This window comes from Polistes canadensis, unplaced genomic scaffold, assembly GCF_001313835.1.
Source record: "Polistes canadensis isolate GaletaPanama2010 unplaced genomic scaffold, ASM131383v1 scaffold_176, whole genome shotgun sequence".
NCBI classification, from domain to species: Eukaryota; Metazoa; Arthropoda; class Insecta; order Hymenoptera; family Vespidae; genus Polistes; species Polistes canadensis.
The window spans coordinates 287,227-305,177 of NW_014569723.1; the positions used below are offsets into that span (position 1 = coordinate 287,227).

General features: G+C 34.2%; 1 protein-coding gene across 1 annotated transcript in view; it reads right to left on the reverse strand.

Moving 5' to 3' along the window:
- Positions 1–17,951, reverse strand: part of LOC106789311 (neurogenic locus Notch protein) — a 104,465-nt gene that overhangs the window by 79,336 nt on the left and 7,178 nt on the right. The window contains exons 2-3 of the mRNA XM_014753410.1: positions 12,396–12,667; positions 10,465–10,660 (exon numbers count right to left, since the gene is read on the reverse strand). Of these exons, the coding sequence (XP_014608896.1) occupies positions 10,465–10,660; positions 12,396–12,667 (468 nt within the window). The remainder of the gene's footprint in view (positions 1–10,464; positions 10,661–12,395; positions 12,668–17,951) is intronic.

A 17,951-nucleotide genomic window follows, 5' to 3' on the forward strand; every position in this document is an offset into this window, starting at 1 on the left:
ATGATATGTGTATTATTTGAGGGATTATTTTTGCAGATCAAAATGTCGTCGTTCAAACGCATAGCTCGTTTTTTATCGATACTAACTCGATATCTCTGATGATGCAACGATACGAACTCGAGCAATTTTGTTTATTATTAAAAAAAAAAGATTTCGTTATTTTTTCTATTAGGGATTAGAAAGTTGGAAAACGTTTTTATGGGATTTATCATTGTGTAACATTCCCAGGCTTTATTTGCATATATTGAATACTTGGTAGAATTAACGCTGTGGTTACAAAAGGGAGGGTGAGAAGTAAACGAGAGAGAGCGAGAGAGTGTAAATAAATTAATTATGTACTACGATAAAATAGACGTGAGATAATTAAAATGATAGAATAAAGAGTGGCGCAAAAGTTGATGCGAAATGCGGAACATGAAATTAATTTTGAGCACAACATTAATTTTAACAATGAGATTCATTTTGAGCATGAGAATTTGATTATTAATGAATCTTGTTAATTAGATTAAAATATAATACAAACGTGTACAAATTTAACTATGCATGAAAAATACGAATGAGAATAAATATCTACCGATTAAAGGATCGACTTTTTTTATCGCACTGGTCGATCAATCGATTGAAAATTTTTATCTTTACTTATTTGTTCGTATTCTGTAATGGTCGGTCACGAGAATCATTCTTTTCGATGGTAATATCTCGTGTTGTGTTTCGAAGCGTTAAGGGGGATGATCCGGATTTCCCTTCTCGACGGGGTGTTATTGCCTGTAGGTACCGACCCTAAGGGCATTCGGATTTGAGAGTGTCACTTGGCCGTATGCCTCTCCCACCCTCTTTTCTTATAATCCATTATTTCGAGTGACCGACTATCAACGATTTCGGATCGGTTCAATTCTTCAAAATTGTCTACATATGCAGTAAGTGTACATTTACATATACATAAATGTATATGTGTGCTTCCAAGTTTAATTTTCTTCACTAGATCGATCATGAGGGTATATTGATTTTCAAAATAAGTATTTGAGGGTGAGTTAAAGGACAGAAATTGGGATGTCGAAGGGTGTAAAAGCCTGGAGACATTTCAATTCATTCACGTTAAGATTATATCGAAAATAATCTTACGATTAAGAAAGCGAAGTTTTTCTAAAAAAAAAAAATATTAGAGTTAAATTTTGGTTAGAAACCCTGAAACACGTTTATATGTATTAGAACGCTGAAAAAGAAACATGGAACTTAATTCGTCAAAAGTGATTTAGAAACGAGTCCCCCTCGAGAGATCTGGTTTTCTACTTTGAGACGTGCAACGTTTTTAAAAACGTTCGTATCTTCCTTTGATCTCCACTGGTCGCTTATTTGAAATGCCTAACAATAAGAAGGAACTAGCGAATGAATAATAAATATTTCAATCGCGGAAGGACTCGACATACATAAATACCATATACATGTTATATACATATAATATGTACATTTATATTAATGATTTTTGAAAGTATAATCCATAGAATAGATCTGGCGAGCATTTCTTCGTGACTAGTTGGAATTTTTTATCTCGATAGACGAGAACTCGTGAGGGTCTCCGTGGCTAGCATAATTTCGTCATTCGATTCGATGTCCTATCATTTTGTTTCCTTTGTCGAAAAAACATTAGAGGGACAGAGGGAAAGAGAAAGAGAAAGAGAGAGAGAGAAAGAAAGATAGATAGAGGGAAGTGGTCGGAACGGAATAAAGAAGGTTTTGAAATGGTGGTGCTGGACGGGTAGACCAATTCGCGGTCATTTTTCAAGAGAGGATGGCGGAATGAAAGGGAGGAGTTAAGAGGAAGGAAGTATCGCGACAAAAAAGTCGCTTTTTCGGACGGCTCAGACCTTAATGCGTCTTCTGGGCTGTCGGTGAAAAAGAGTAGGATGTTTCGAGAGGAGACGAAGGACGACGAGAAAAGAGAAAACGAGCGAAATAAGAAACCAGTCAAAGAGGGGGAGGGAGAAAGAGAGAGAGAGAAATTAATCGAAAAGTCAGTAGAGGGTAGAGAATATATCCAAGATCAGAGTAGTTTTGTCATTAGCGGTTCCGAAAATTGCCGTTATGGAGTGAATTCGTTTGGTGGGATTTAATTGACGTTAAATTGGAGCACGGAAGGACGAAGATTGGATCGATGATCGCGATCGCGAGATGCCCATCCACTTCATCTTAGCTTCTCTCGGCGCGTTTCTGTCCTTTTCTTCATCCTTACATCTCGATCGTCTCTTTACGAGCCCATCAAATTACGCGATGAAAACGTTCTTGTAAGGAATATTAAACGACCCTTCGCTTAATAACCTTCCTCTCCCTACTTTGTCTCTCCGTCTCGCTTGATCTTACCTCGAACGCACGATCTCGATCCTTCATTAAGTACGTCCTTAGAGGAAGTAAGCAAGCGACGCTTGATCCACGGTGTTGTTACACACGCGTAGGGTCATTTTTTAATTTCTTTTTTGTTATCCTTTTACCAAGGATTCGGACGGTAAAAAGTAATTTTGGTGAAAAAAGCCAAGCGAATGTATCTGTATACGTTGAGAGTTCACGTGAATCGGAATTTTAATGGGATACGAAAAGGGGATATGTTCTACTCGGTGTTCTTAATATGTGTATGAAGGATAATATTAAACGCGAGGACGATGACGTTACGTAAAACAAGGTTTAATTATCTAGCCTCGATGGAAATCGTTGGAAAAATATATTCCTAGGTTACACGAGAAAAATAACGGAAGTTACTTCTATGTATTTATGGATATATGCTTTTGTATACTCGTGGCAGGATACAGAGAATCTTTAGCGATCTCTCTCGAATATGTTTTTTTTATATTCATAATTGTCATTATTATTTAATGACACGCAAGTAGATGTACTATTTATACATTTGGATTATTTCAATATCTCGAAAGAGATGCAATCTTAAAAATTGTGCAAGAATTTCTATTGTAGTTCTAATTCTCCGAGTATTCTACATTCTCTTCCTAAATTATTAGATTTCATTTATTACAAAATTTATGAATTAAGTCGAATCGTAAAATAAAAAAAAAAACATTAATTAACTCAAAAAAAGTCGAATGCACTTTTAAAAAATTTTTTATTATATATAATTTCTATTTATTTGCTTTCGTGTTAACTACCGTTAGCTTTGTAAGAAATAAAATTATAAATTCAAAAACATCTCATACAGTTTAAATATCTTAAATTATAGACTATATTATAACACTTTATGATACGTGATTAGGAACAATGTATCACATATTAGAATGATAATAATCGCATAAATACTATAAATCGTATAATACAACAACTAGTCGTTCTTTCCACGTATATACACGCAAGAATCCTCAATTATGTCTGATTAATCGCGCCCTCGTCGAGGCCACGATTAATTCCGCGTTGAGCATTGTGTGTCCGCTGTTCGTCTATGACGTAAACGGATGCATCGTGCGTAAAGTAAGGAGCATATCGCCGGATTAACGCGACTAATGGAGAACGCACCACCGACCGGCCGCTTTCCCACCGACGTAATTGCCTGAATTGGTTCGACTCGATAATCGTTACGTCAGTTCGCGTCGAGTCTTCCTCGCGCATGCGCCACCTGATAACCTTTAATCTTGCATTTATCTATCGACAAATTTTTACCTTTTTTCGTCTTAAAAAAATATACCTTGTCTATTTATGAGATCTATAAAATACAAAATTCGAAGGTCCTTTACTAATGTTAAATATTTTGTAATTTGGTATATATGTATAGAAAATTTGATAAATAAAGTGACAATGCTCATATGATTTGAAATAATCATAAAAATATTTCCTAATATTATGAAATTTATGAGAACAAAAAGTAAATTATTTGTATTATTGATCTGTGGTTTAAAGAAGTAATAAATAATAATACAATTAAAAATATATGAGACATATTTAAATTAAACTATCGAATGTTTTTAATGTAATTTTTTAAGTCCTACAATTGTAATTCTTATCAATGTCTAAACTAATTACACGTTGTTGTTACGAACCTAAATAGAAATTTATCGAAGAATCTGATTATGCTTTTCATTTTTTTGAAGAAAGAATAGAAAGATCAAAGATCATCGATCTAAACTACTTATTGAATTAGATTGTGCACACGTGCGCAATAGGTCTGATAATTACTAGCAGTATCGTTGGGACAGGAATTATTACGTCACCTAGAGCGCTAATTTCATTCTTGCGGTGATACTGAATCGTTCTACGAGGTCGGGCTCGATTATCCGGCATCGATAATCGCCTCCAATAATCGCAGCACTTGCATGCCCTTCTAGAAAGCTATTTGAACTCGGTCATGTTGATTTATGAGGTAAGGAAAGCTGTCGTTACGAAAATATCTTTCCATGGTGTGAATATTAATAGAAACATATAAAAAAGAAATGAATAATCGTTTTATCATGCAAATAGATGAAATTTGTCTTATACTTATTGGTAAAATAATTTACAGACAATTTAAAAAAAGAATTCTCAAGCTTACTAAAAGATAAAAAGATAAATATCTTTCTCAGTTACATTCTTATTGTAATTTAAAATTGAACATTAATTAAAAACCTACAATTTTTAAAATTTAATCGAATTATAACAAGATACTGGATATTTATTTCGAATTGTCTTATTCAATTTAAGCATAACTTCGCATAGAAAACCGGTAGAAATATAAAACAAGAACAATAAGAAAACACGTTGGAGTTCTAACAAAATATCAAGTGTTCTCATTGAGAAAGTTAGTTCATGATGTAACGGATAACCCGTAGAGATTCCTCGAATGTTGTAGTTAAATCGTCGAACTTGGTAAGAAAGAAAGGAAACTACATAAGCGATGTAGACTTTGAAAGGTTTGCTATTCGAAGAACAAGAATAAAATAGTTGGAACTATCTACGAGAAAAAAGAGAAAAAAAGGAGAGAAAAAGAGAGAGAGAGAGAGAAAAAAGAAAGAAAGAAAGAGGAAAAAAAGATTTGTAAGGGTATTCGAGCACGCGTGCCGAGAAGAAAGAGATGGAAGAAAAGAGTGGTATTTTTCTACGTTGGCAGAGTACAAAGAAGAAGAAGAAGAAGAAGCAGCAGAAGAAGAAGAAGAAGAAGAGAGGCAACGTCGTCTAATGGTGCTCAAGCTTAACGACGTCGTCGTCGGCTACGTTATTCGGAGGAAATTCGAAAATGGTGCGCTCGGTATGCCGAGCACGTAGTTATCGGTTGCTCTCCACCAGGGAAACAGGTTCCTCGGATTGCTCGAGATCCTTATTTTTTCTTTCCGTCAGCAAAAGCAGCAACGCCAGCGGTGAAGAGTCCTTCTTCCTTCCTTCCTTCCTTCCAACGAACGAATGAACGAACGAACGAACGAAGGTTTCATGGACGCTCGTCGACCTGTCTGACCTCTTGCTGAGAGCTCTAGGCTTTCTTTATAGTGCTTCGAAACTACGAGAAACCTAAACTCGAGTAAATTCGACCTTGCTACACGGATTTCTTTACCACTGGCTGATTCCTCTTTTCTTTTTTGTTTTCACACACTTATTAATCTACCTTTTTATTTTACATTAAAATCGGTGAACGAATCGTAAAACCTTTTTTAGCGATCTTTGAAGATTGTAAACGTATATCTATCTTATTTCATTTTTTTTTCGGCTATTATCAAACGAAACACATTATTAATTTTTTTCATTTTATATTCGAAGATTAATGTTGGTTAGCTAAAAATAAAGATAAATTATACTGTATATGTTTCATATATAATTTTCTGTGTTTACATAAGAAAAATAAATTGAATTATAAGAAGAGTTTATTGTTTTATTTTAATATACATATTTTGTATATGTATATACAATATATGTGTGTGTGCTAATAAACGAAGAAATAATTCAAGGTGGTCGAGATAATTGTAGCGCCACACCCAGTGTCTATGATTGACATAGAAAAAAACGTTTCTATATGTTAATAAGATAAAAAATGATAGCTCGACGTGAACGATGATACCATCGTTTTGAGTTTTCCGAGTATACATAAGCACTTAGGTATGTATTAATTTACAAGCATTTTATTCGAATGATTCAATTAGAATTCAATATTATTCTATATAACATCGAGTTTATGATCGAGAATCGATGAAGGCGATAACATAATGAAATTCTAAAAATCTTCATGGCGGACACCATGGTCATTGTAAAATATTCCTTATAATCAATGAACATTCTAAAATGTTTGAATATTTTTTATAAAATTTCGAAAATTTAAATAACAATCAGAAGATATTTACAAAATGATAAAAAATTACAAAATTATAATCCTTTATGAACATTTATCAACATTTATTGTGGACCCATCGAAGAAGGCTAAGAAATACCATTTACTTTTCCTTTTGGCTCGCCTCTGCTCAATTAAATTCCACTTCGGGCAGATTATTTCATAAATCACATCCTGCCCCTAACGCGGGCGCGCGCGCGTGCTGTCTTTCTTTCTTTCTTTCTTTTTCCTTTTTCTCCTTTTTACCTTTTTTTTTTTTTTTCTATCTCTTTCATGTTCACTCATCCACCATGCCAGTTTATAGCCCTGAATCCATATCGATATGTACCTACTCCTTCAAGCGGACAAGATGAATGAAGAAATGAAACGCGAAAAGTTAATATCCCACGACGAAGTGTAAACAAGTATTTATGCGTGCAACTTCCCACCCGAGATGCGGTTAACAACTTCACATTGCTTTTAATATTTTCTTACATTCCAATAAATGTACGTTCCGTAAGGTCGACTTGTTACTCGCATACACAGCATAGATAAACGTGAGCTAAATGTAAAAGGAATATTATTATTATTATTTTTGATAAAAATAATTTCTAATAAAAAATCTAGATTGGTTGAATGTTTGAATAAATAATATGTATATAAGAAAAATCCAACAATTTCTTTCTTAAAACCTGTTGCAACGATTCTTAATGAATCTATAAAATGTAAGAACCATTATAATTAACTGTTCGAAAATAAAATAATTAGTCGGAATGATATTAAATGATCCCCATTAAATGTAAGAAATGTAATTAACAATTAAAATAATCCAACCGGTGGGAAGAATTTTATTATAATTCAAAAAAGATGTCATTTCTTTCAAAAATCAAAATTGAATTTTCGAATGAAGCTCAAGATTCCAGGCACCGAAAGCTTATAGTAAACATTAAACGAATCGTTATCTCGTGCCAAGACACGAGCTCGCGTAAATTTTCTCGCTATAAGGCATTTGTCCTCGGCAAGCTACACGATCCGCCCTCGTCCCTCGATCGACCATAACTATTTAATAATATAGTAGCTCCTACCTGTACCACCTGGCGGTCAGACTCAGCGGTCAGCCGTGGCACATCAAAGTCTTTATTAGCCTCGATCGAGCGTTATTGCTCCTCCGTGCACGCTTGCAAGAATCTACGGCTATTCGAGGACGCGATCGGTATCGCGATGAGGGAACTCTTGGTGCTTTTAACTCGCCTAATCACGTCACGCCTACATTCTTTGTGTTTCTCTCGACTCCCTGATTTCTTTCAATATATTTATCTATTTACTACACATAGATCGATACAGTTACATTCCAGCAGAAAATTGTCTTATTCTCATCGATTTTTCAATCATATCCATCTTTTTTTTCCATATTATTTATCTTCAAATAAATATTAAGTTAGAATAAATGTTTAAAATTACAAGTAAAGATTTTATAGATTTATACGATTAGTTCGATATTATCTACAATATTACATTTCATTACACGAGTTAATACATTCGCATTAATTAACGGTTAACATTATTTTACTAGGTACAACAGTTACAACATTTGCAAAAATAAATAATGGAAATCAATTCTCAGACGTTTATCTTCACGACAAAATAATATAAATGTTTATAAAATATTTGAATCTTATTAGCTTCATCCAAATAGTCACATTTTGCTATTAGTATTGTTACATGCTCTTGGTATTCTAAATAACAACTCCTGCAATTTTGTCAAAGTAATATATTCTCATAAATAATCAATAAGTCAACTTTCTATTATTTTCGAAGACGATCAAATAATTTTGATCGGTAGTATATATCTTTCGATACAGAGAAGCGACACAAATTTTCCGAACAACCCAATAAAATGAACAGAAATGGTTATCCATCGAGTTGCATTTTTTTGTGATGCAATTAATACATATGTACTATGTATGAAGTAAATAGTTTTTATACAATCCTATTAAAAAAAAAATAATAAATAAATTTGCACGTTTCATGATTTAGTTATACATCGTTTACGTCTGTGTTATACATTGGAATAAAAACATTGTCAATAAAAATAAAAGGATAAGCATAGATCGAAAGACAGAGAGTTTCTGGGCGAACGGCATCGAAGCCGATATAATTCAATATAATGTAGAGCCCAAGGGACATTATCTGGCCTCGTGCAGTCAGCTCGACTCGGTCCTCGATTAATCTCGACTCGATCTCAACAAAGCGCGGATTTATGTTCTCCTCGCCACCCGGCATCGAGAGTCCCCGGGTGAAACCAGTTTTTGTCGAGCTCGTTTCTTTTCCGCGATGCACTTTCTTCCTTCCTTTTCTTTCTTCAACCCTATTTTCCTTTCCTTCCCTTTCCTTTTTTCCTTCCTTCCTTCCTTCCTTTTTTTACTTTATCCTTTTCGATCATGCAATCCGACCTTCTCTTTAACTTTGACCCCCCCGATCTCATCGAAAATTAAAATAAAAATAAAGAAAAAGAAAAAACAAAAAAGGTAAAACTGATCGCAATCGTATTTTCAACATAATCCACTTTATTGCTAATATTTATCATTTTTGTTTGGTTCGAAAGTATTATTGGCTCGTTAAACGCGTACATATATTATGTATATGAGTTGATCTTCTACAAAGGGTTACAAAAAGAAAAAAAAAAAGAACTACGACAAATTAACGCAATAAATAAAAGAATACAAGTTATCATTAACAATAAGTGGCACGTGTGGTCTACTTCAAATGATTTCAAAGTATAATCAAGCGGAAAGATTTGCATTTAAATAAAGAATTTGGTATTTTAATTGAAAAATTGTCTCAGAGGCCTATAGTTAACTTTATTACACCGATGTCTTTCGAAAGCTCAAAGGAAGAGAACGTACATAGGTATATCGGAGGATCGTTCCGCTCTTTTTCGGATTACGAGATAGGAGATGAGAATTCGAGGGCGGAGACGAAAGACGCTTTCGTCCGAAAGACGACGCAACGTTGAATTACGAATAAATCCATAATGAGCCGTGGGATCGAGTCGATGAGTCCTCGTTGTTCCACGTTGTTGTTCCGCGTCGTTATGCGTTCCGCATTCCGCGTTCCGCGCTCCACCGTCCGTATACAATCGGTAATTGCGCGGCAAAATACGAACGACACTTGCTGCAAGTCCTCTCCCTCCCTCCCACCCTCCATCCCCCTTCTTCTTCTTCTTCTTCTTGCCCCCTTTATCCTAAGCATTATCATAGCCAATCTCTATCGTATCTCGATCCACTTCACTCGATCTATTATTTTTTCTTCTTCTTCTTATTCTTTTTCTTTTTCTTTTTCTTGTTCTTTTTCTATTTCTTTTTCGTTTCCTTCTCTTATTTTCCCTCCTTTCTTTTTATCGCGTTAACAACGAGATCTTAACTGCGTAAATTCTATATCTACTAGCATAATCGATTAACCACATGCCGAGATCGTGACCGTGCACATCCGCTCCAGCTTTTTATCCTACGTCGATCCGACAATAGGACCTTTATCGTTCTTTGTATTATCAAAGCTCGGTTCGCTGTTCGATGTAGGCACCGTTACGTAAAGAGGAAGAAGAAGAAGAAGAAGAAGAAGAATTTGTAAGTAGTATTTGACCATGTGAGAAAATGTCAATAAATTTTCTAGCTCTTTTTAAAAAATATTAGGGACAATTTTTTGATCATTTTTAAATACGTTTTTATATTGTATTATCGACATTCGAAAATCTTAGACAATCCTATCATTTGTTATTACGATAATTTATCAATAAATGAAGCTTATATCCTGCCATATATTGAATAAAATATTTCTTCATAAATTATTTAACAACTCTAGAGACCTCTCTCACGTTACCAATCATTATTTCACACGTATTGAATACAATGATCGGCTGAATAGTAATTCTCCCTCGTGGATGCTCGTTAAATATTAAATGAGGACTGAGGGTTTTGATGAAATCGATTTGTTTAAATTAATTAAATTATACATAACAATAATATAAATATATTCAAACGAGAGATATATGTATACTTATTTATTATTTATTTTAATAATGATGATCAATAAAATCTTATCTTTCGATCGGAGGATTGTTATTTTAAATAATCTAACGCTTAGGATAATATGAATTAACGAATATCATTAAAATAAATGAGAAATTCATTATACTAAGGACTTACTTGTAAGATCCATGAATATTTTTGCAGGCACCGTGCTTGCACGGATTTCTCTCGCATTCATCGATGTCATCGGCACAATTCCGTCCTGCGAAACCCGACGAACACGTGCACTTGTAATTGTCCTCTAACGAACGACACTCGGCACCGTTTCGACAGGGTGACGGAGCACAAAAATCTTCACGTTCGCAATGATCACCTGTGAACAAAAAAATATGATTTTAAAACATGCATTACCGTCAGAATTGGATAAGTTTGATCAATTATTATCTTAAGTAGTAAATAATAAAATAGAGTTAATGTAAAAAAAAAAATAAGAAATTTATTACAATAAAATAGCATTATGTTTATAAAACATGGAATTAAACTCATTAAATATTGTCCTTATGATAATAAACTTCTAATTAATTAAATCAATCAGGTAAAAAATTCGAAATAATTTTACGATTAAATTTTTTCATTGTTTTCAATTAGTTTGTATCTTTTTTGTATCGTCAAACATTTGAAATTAATTTGAAATTAAATACATCATTAAAGTTTCTATTTGTAATGGATGACTGCGTAAAACGATGTTTTAAAGAGTGCAGGATAAAATTATAAGGTTATCAAATCGCAGCGAGAGAATAAATTAACTTTATATCTGGCAAAGGCTTATACACTCCCTCGGCTAAGTAAAGATATCTTTGCACATGCCAGTTAACGTTGATAGGGCGATCATGTATGGCAGAAAAGGTACTATCTCATCCCTTCTCTTGGTTTACCGATTAGTGGAACTAATTACTAAGGTTGCTACTTGTTCTCTTTCTCTTTAAAATATCTTTTCTTCTACATCTTTAACAGCCTTGTACTTGAATGTTTGCTAGTGGTTCTCTTTCCTTTTTTTTCACGATATTTACAAACATTTCAAAAACTTTACTCTTAAATTATATTATATACTCATATCAAAATAAATTATTAAAGCCTGTTATATTAACAAATTTGTATTATTAAAAATTATTATTATAAATTTGGAAATTCTTTTATATTAATTAAGTTTACTTTTTATTACAAAATTTAATATGGAAAACACATAGAAATTAAAAAAAAAGAGAGTTCTTTCTTTATTCGTTATGAATTTAAAGATTAAAATATTTCTCGAATCTATGAGATATCACATCTTATCTAAAGATAGTTGAGAAAAATTCGATTGATTGGTATATCGAAGGGCGTTAGAAAAGGAGAACCACTGATTCAAAAGAGTACCGCCACAGTGAAACGTTGCCTTGCACTTGGCCAATTATCCGGCAAACGCAGTCTCTTCTCTCTCTCTCTCTCTTTCTCCTTTTATTGAATTCTCCCTTCCTCGGATTTATTTTTCGAACGAACGTGCACATCCCTATAAAGATAAGAAACTATCCACGGTATTGCCTCCCATTTCCGCGATTCGTACGGATTGACGAGCGTCGTTGGCGAGTGCCTTCTACGAGCGGTCATCATCGTTAAAATTTTCACTTTATTTCCCGCAATATATTATAAAGCCGCCGACATTCTTAGACGATCGTAACGCAATCGCTGTCTTCCGTACTCGTTGCTTGCTCTTACCTTCCTGCCCACTCTATTTATGACGAATAACGATAATAATAATATGGTAAAACGTCGACGTTTTCATTGCAACCTTCGCTTCCATAATCACAAATATATCACCGAGCATCGCTACTCGAAATACGACTGTTCCTATGCTACTGATTAACGTGTGAATGTAAAAAAAAATTCTTATATCATATATATATATATATTTATGCGTGGATACTTATATCAATTTCTGAAGTTTTTTTTTTTAGCGTGGGACGATCATTGTCGTTAATCATCCGATATTTTCTTCCTACTTCTTAATCGATCTTAAATTTATCCCTATCTTATTTATATTTCTTAAATGATATTTAAGATCAACTTACCCGTATAGCCTGTCGCGCACGTGCACATGTACTCGCGCAGAGATTTAAGATTACAGGTGGCACCGTTGAGACAGGGCGAAGAATCGCAGGCATTGTCGATTGGAATTTCACAGAGACTCGCAGTGAATCCAACAGGACAAGAACATGTGAACGATGGTGTCCCACCTCCGATGATCTCTCTTACTCTACAGGAACCACCATTTTGACAACGAGGTCCGGTATGACAAGGGTTCAAATGTTGACAGTACTCCCCCACATATTTCGACGTACAGCTGAAATAATAAAGATAAGAAATTAGAATAGAGTTATGGGTTTAATATATTTTTTATTTTATAATTTCATAAATATAAAAACTAAATGTAATATTATAAATAATTTTATAATGTCAATAATTATTTTTTTTATAAATATAAAATAAACTTGAAGATAAACACAAAAGGTGCATTGATATAAAACTTGATCTAGATCGGGAAGTATTAAATAAATCGATAAATCTAAAAATGTAATCTCTCGCGAAAAGTAAATGAAATATTTCTCTACGCTCACGATAAGATTAGAAATACTTCGACATAAATTTTCTCTGCAGAAACTTACATTGACTTTTCGAAAGAGAGAGAAAGAGAAAGAGAAAGAGAAAGAATCTTGGTTGCATATTTCGATACTATTCCAGATAAATGGTTTTCAAGATAATTTTTATCGTTTCTTGTGAAAAGGGCTCGACTATGGTGTTAAGACTTCCACGAAGAATCGAGAACATAAAACGTACAGTGCCCTTTGAGTTCGGTCACTATCACTTATTTATTATATCAGTTGTCGAGTTGCATGTAGTTTGATCCTTACAATTTGATTGATTTTTTTTCCTTCCTTCAATTGAATATCTATAATCTGCTTTATCATCGATTATAATTATTATTTGCAATTATCTATCTTCGGATAAGCAGAGAAATTCTATCGGGCAGATGATTTTTTCTACGTTCGCGTACGATAAATCTCAGGCGTTAATTAAGTTTATCGATAATGGCTAATCTTGGCTCTCGTCGAGTTAGTTCGCGCTCGATGGTAATTACCATGCGCGTAAAGCCACGTGGAAAATGCGTTTAACAGTTTATCTTACAAACCTAATAAAGTATACTTTAGTTTTTTTTTTTTATACTCGTATAATATGTAAATGTTACGTTAACTACATCATCCTAATAAAGATTTGATTACAAATATCATTTTAGTTAGTTGATCATCCATTTCCAACGACTAATTTATATGATAAAATTATTTTTTATTCCAATCACTGTATATTTATTTTCGATATTTGATCTTTATTATTTGATTTATATTAGAAGGGTTTATTTATTTCAACGAAAAATCAAACGATGTTTTACTTATTAAATTATCGAATTTAAAAATGTGAACTTCGGTGAACCGTTTTAACAAACAGGTTAATACTTGGGTTTGTTCGAAAAAAGAATCGCAACTAAGCGTCCCATCGAGTCTGTATAAAAGAGAAGAAGTTTCATTCTAACGGCTTCTAATGATCGGAAGTCGAGACCTGTATTGTATTCTCGACCGATCTCCGGAATCTCTTTTTCTTTCTATCTCTTCCTCTCGTTCTCTTTCGCTTTTACTAGACAAGCCATGGCAAAGAAGAAACTAGGGACGAGTCCTCCCTTTAATAATAACCTATGTGTACCTTTTCTTGGATCGACTTGTTTCTAAAGACTTTCCTAAGACTCTCATGCATATGCTTCAATAGAGTTTACTCAAAATTCTTTCCTTACAAAAACCTGATCGAAAGCTAGCACAATTTGCTTTTTATCATAGATTCCCCCCCAAAATATATGTAAATATAAATTATCTATACAGCAAATTATCGACTCGATAGAATATATAAATAAAAATTAATATAAATAAGAAAAAAAGAAATATAAATAATTTGTTTCTTCTAATTTATATGAAGAAAAACAAACAAACAAACAAACAAATAGAAATAGAAACGAACGTTCATNATATATATATATATATATATATATACGAATAACCATGATGCGCAGACAAATGAATTATGGACTACGAGTAGGCATATGTATAAATACATATGTAAATAAAAAAATAGCGGTACCATAAAAGTAGGTATGCTTGAATGAAAGGAACCGAAACTCCAACCAAATAAAGAGAAAAGAAAAAGTTGAGAAAACATTGTTGCATCGAAAGATAATTAAAGAAAGAGTAACTTGGATCTTTCCCCTCCACCCTCGTCTCGACCATCCCCCTGTTCATCTCTTCTTCAAGAGAATCGAGTCGCGGATGTCCGCTTAAGGTTCTAACGCATCGATACTCCTTCGGGAATAAAAAGAGACAAGGTAACCGAGAGAAGATAGCTCGCGTGTGGTAGTCGAGAAGGGCACGCGAGGGGTGCAGTGGAGGGGACTGGGAGGGGATTGCGGAGAGGGTATAAAGAGAGGGAGGAGGCGTGGAACGTGCACGTACGAAGGGAAAAGAAGGAAGAGACAGGAACGTATCGACGTGCTTATTGTCCACGCTGCAGCTGCCAGTTCACTCGTATGTTTTCTCCCCCATCCTTCGACCTTTTTAAACCCCCCACTCTTTCAACTTATACCCTCCACTCAACGCTTCTTTACTCCGCGCCAACCTTCTTCTTTACATTTTCTCCGTGTTTGTATTGTATGCGGCAGAATGGTAAACGCACAAAGTGCATACAGGGTGTCTCGTTTTAATTAATCTAGGTAGGCGTAAGTTGGAATCGTTAAATAAGAACGAATGTTTGATATATTTATTTGATATATAGAAATCAAACGTTTATTGATTGTTTTATCAATTTGATAGAATACATCATATACTTGGAAATGATTTATGTAAATGTAAATTGTACTGCTTGATGGAAGAATATAAATGAAAAATAAAATGTGATTTAGAAAAATATATCAACCGTAGAGTTTAGACTCGTATCAAAGAGTTAATTTGGTCATTTGAAAATTTGTTTATACGTAGGATTTCTATACACCCTATATATATAAGTGTAAGTGCGCTAGTCTCTCGCGCGCACGTTTAGAAAGAAAGCTGCAGCCGGTATCTCTATAAACGGAAGCGACGATTCCACGGCCATTACTCGCCGGCAGCAAGTTTCTTCTTGACTACCGGTCAGGGCCGGAGAGCACGCACGACTCCGAGAGTGACTCTCTCACAAGGGAGACTAGAAAACTATAAGAGCTAGAGAGATGGAAAAGGGGTAGGGATAAAGGTAATTTATCGATCTCTACTAGTAAATATTTCCCTTATACGTTAACCAAGTTTAGTGATGCTTTAAAGACTTACAACAGTGTTATTCTCATATAATCACTTCTTATTCGATTATTTTTTCATTGTTACAAATACAACAAACACTCAAATAAAGATATTCCAGAAATGAATATAAAAAAACATAATATTCGTCTCGACCGGGTCACATCAATCGATCGGAATACATAAAAGATCTCGATCTGAGGAATTGACTGTTGAATTGGAAAGAGAGAGAAAGAGATAGATTCGATCATCATCGATGCTTATGTACGTGAGTGTTTGTAAAAGGAGAATGAGACCGAGTCTCGTATCAATTCGCATTTCGATGCAAATTGCCTGCAACTAATTCCACTTGGAGATAGCTCTGCGCCGCGGCCCTTTCGATTCTGAGACGAAGGAACTTTAGAGAGAAAAAGAGAGAGAGAGAGAGAAATAGAAAGACTGCTGCTGCTGTTTGCTACTCGTGCTCATCTCGCCGGTCATTTCACATTTTTTTCGCGGAATTAGATTCACCCTTCGATGCGAAACTCTTCGTTCGTTCGTTCGTACGCAAGTCGTCGGTACGCTTTGCACTCCGCGAACGAACGTAAGAAACATTTATAGTAGTATACGTGCTTCCAGAGGATTGAAGTTATTGTTCGACTTAATCGTCCTGTGAATTTCTCCTCTACCTTGATTGGATGATAATTTCTAAAATAGGGATTATCAAAACAAACGATAGAAACGTTACCCGATTATTATACTATATCGTTTTATTAAAGGTTTTAATGAAATCCCAGACAGACTGTTGGTAATCATTCAAAATAAGAAAAATGTCTGTTGGTACAAGAAAAGGTGCGAAGAATCCTAAATAATAAGGCAAACATATGTCGAACATTTTACTTTTCTGTTAATCGTACATCTACCAGCTGATTCTACAAAAGAATTGACTTTAACAATATTTACAAAAAAAAAAAACACGAATTTAAGATCGAACAACGAACATCCTATAGGCAAATTAACGCTGTGTTAAGTAATCTAACCACTATGTTAAATAAATTCTTTAAATAGAGAAATAAATCTATTTGGACTTATTTTACATGTTTAGTTCATAAAAAAGGTTAGATCGAACATAAGATAGTGAATCCACGATTTTTTCGTCGCTTCGATTATTTTGATCGTCGTTATTTAAATGATTTTACTTTTAATTTACGATTATATTTCATTTAACAAAAATTTATTCCAAATGGTGAGAATAAAAAAGAAGAGGATGATAGAAAAGAAAGAAAGAAAACAAAAAGCGTCGCCTTTCGTGGCAAATTAATAAGACTCGATCGGATGGTATTCGGTAAGAATCGCGAGGGAGATCGATAATCGAGATTTCCGCGAATTTATCGCGCCTCCTATCAGCCGGAAATTAACGGATCGACCGCCGAAATTGCCTCGTAAATTCGAGACGCGCGAGATCTTCTCTTTCCTTTTATTTTTCTTTTTCTTTTTCTTTTTTTCTTTCATTCTCTCTACTGTGCGAGACATGACGAACGACCCTGCGATTTCGCTGGTCTGCTATCTAAACGAGCATCTAAAATTGCAATTCGCGCGGTATGTCGACGACGCGAATTACCGATCTTTGCCCACTTAATTGGCCGACAGAGACGACGTGACTGCGTATTCGTAAAAAAAAAGAAGAAAAAAAAACAGAGACCAAAAAAATGTCTTAATATATTCCTTATAATATTGTCTTTCTTGTTAGAATAGTCATAGTAATATAACTCGTAGCTGATTATTATCAAGTATACTTCAATTAGAACATTACAATCAAACCTATCGAAAATAAATGAAAATTAAAAGATCACGATTATATCTTAACAATTTTTTCAAGAAAAATATGATCGTAAATCTAGATATATATGTAATAAATACGATGAATTTGGTGGCAATTTTTATTCGCTTACAGTGAATTCCATTGTACATCCTCTCTCGATTATTTGCACCGTAGTCAAGTAAGGTAAGAAACTTGAAATAAAATAAAAAGAAAGGGGAAAAGAGAAAAAGTGGGGAAGAAGGGAAAGATAGAGAAAGACATAAAAGAAGGTAGGCATTATTGGTGGCATTTCAGTTCGCTCTCGCATTAACGTTTCCACCTTCTCCACCTCCATCACCAAAAACGGAAATGACTTTTTGCGACTCTGTAGAAACACAGATGCTTTTTCCGAGGCACCTTAAGAGTATGTGTATCTTACGTATTCGTCTCTTTTCTTTCGAAGCGCCGCACCTCCTTCCTCC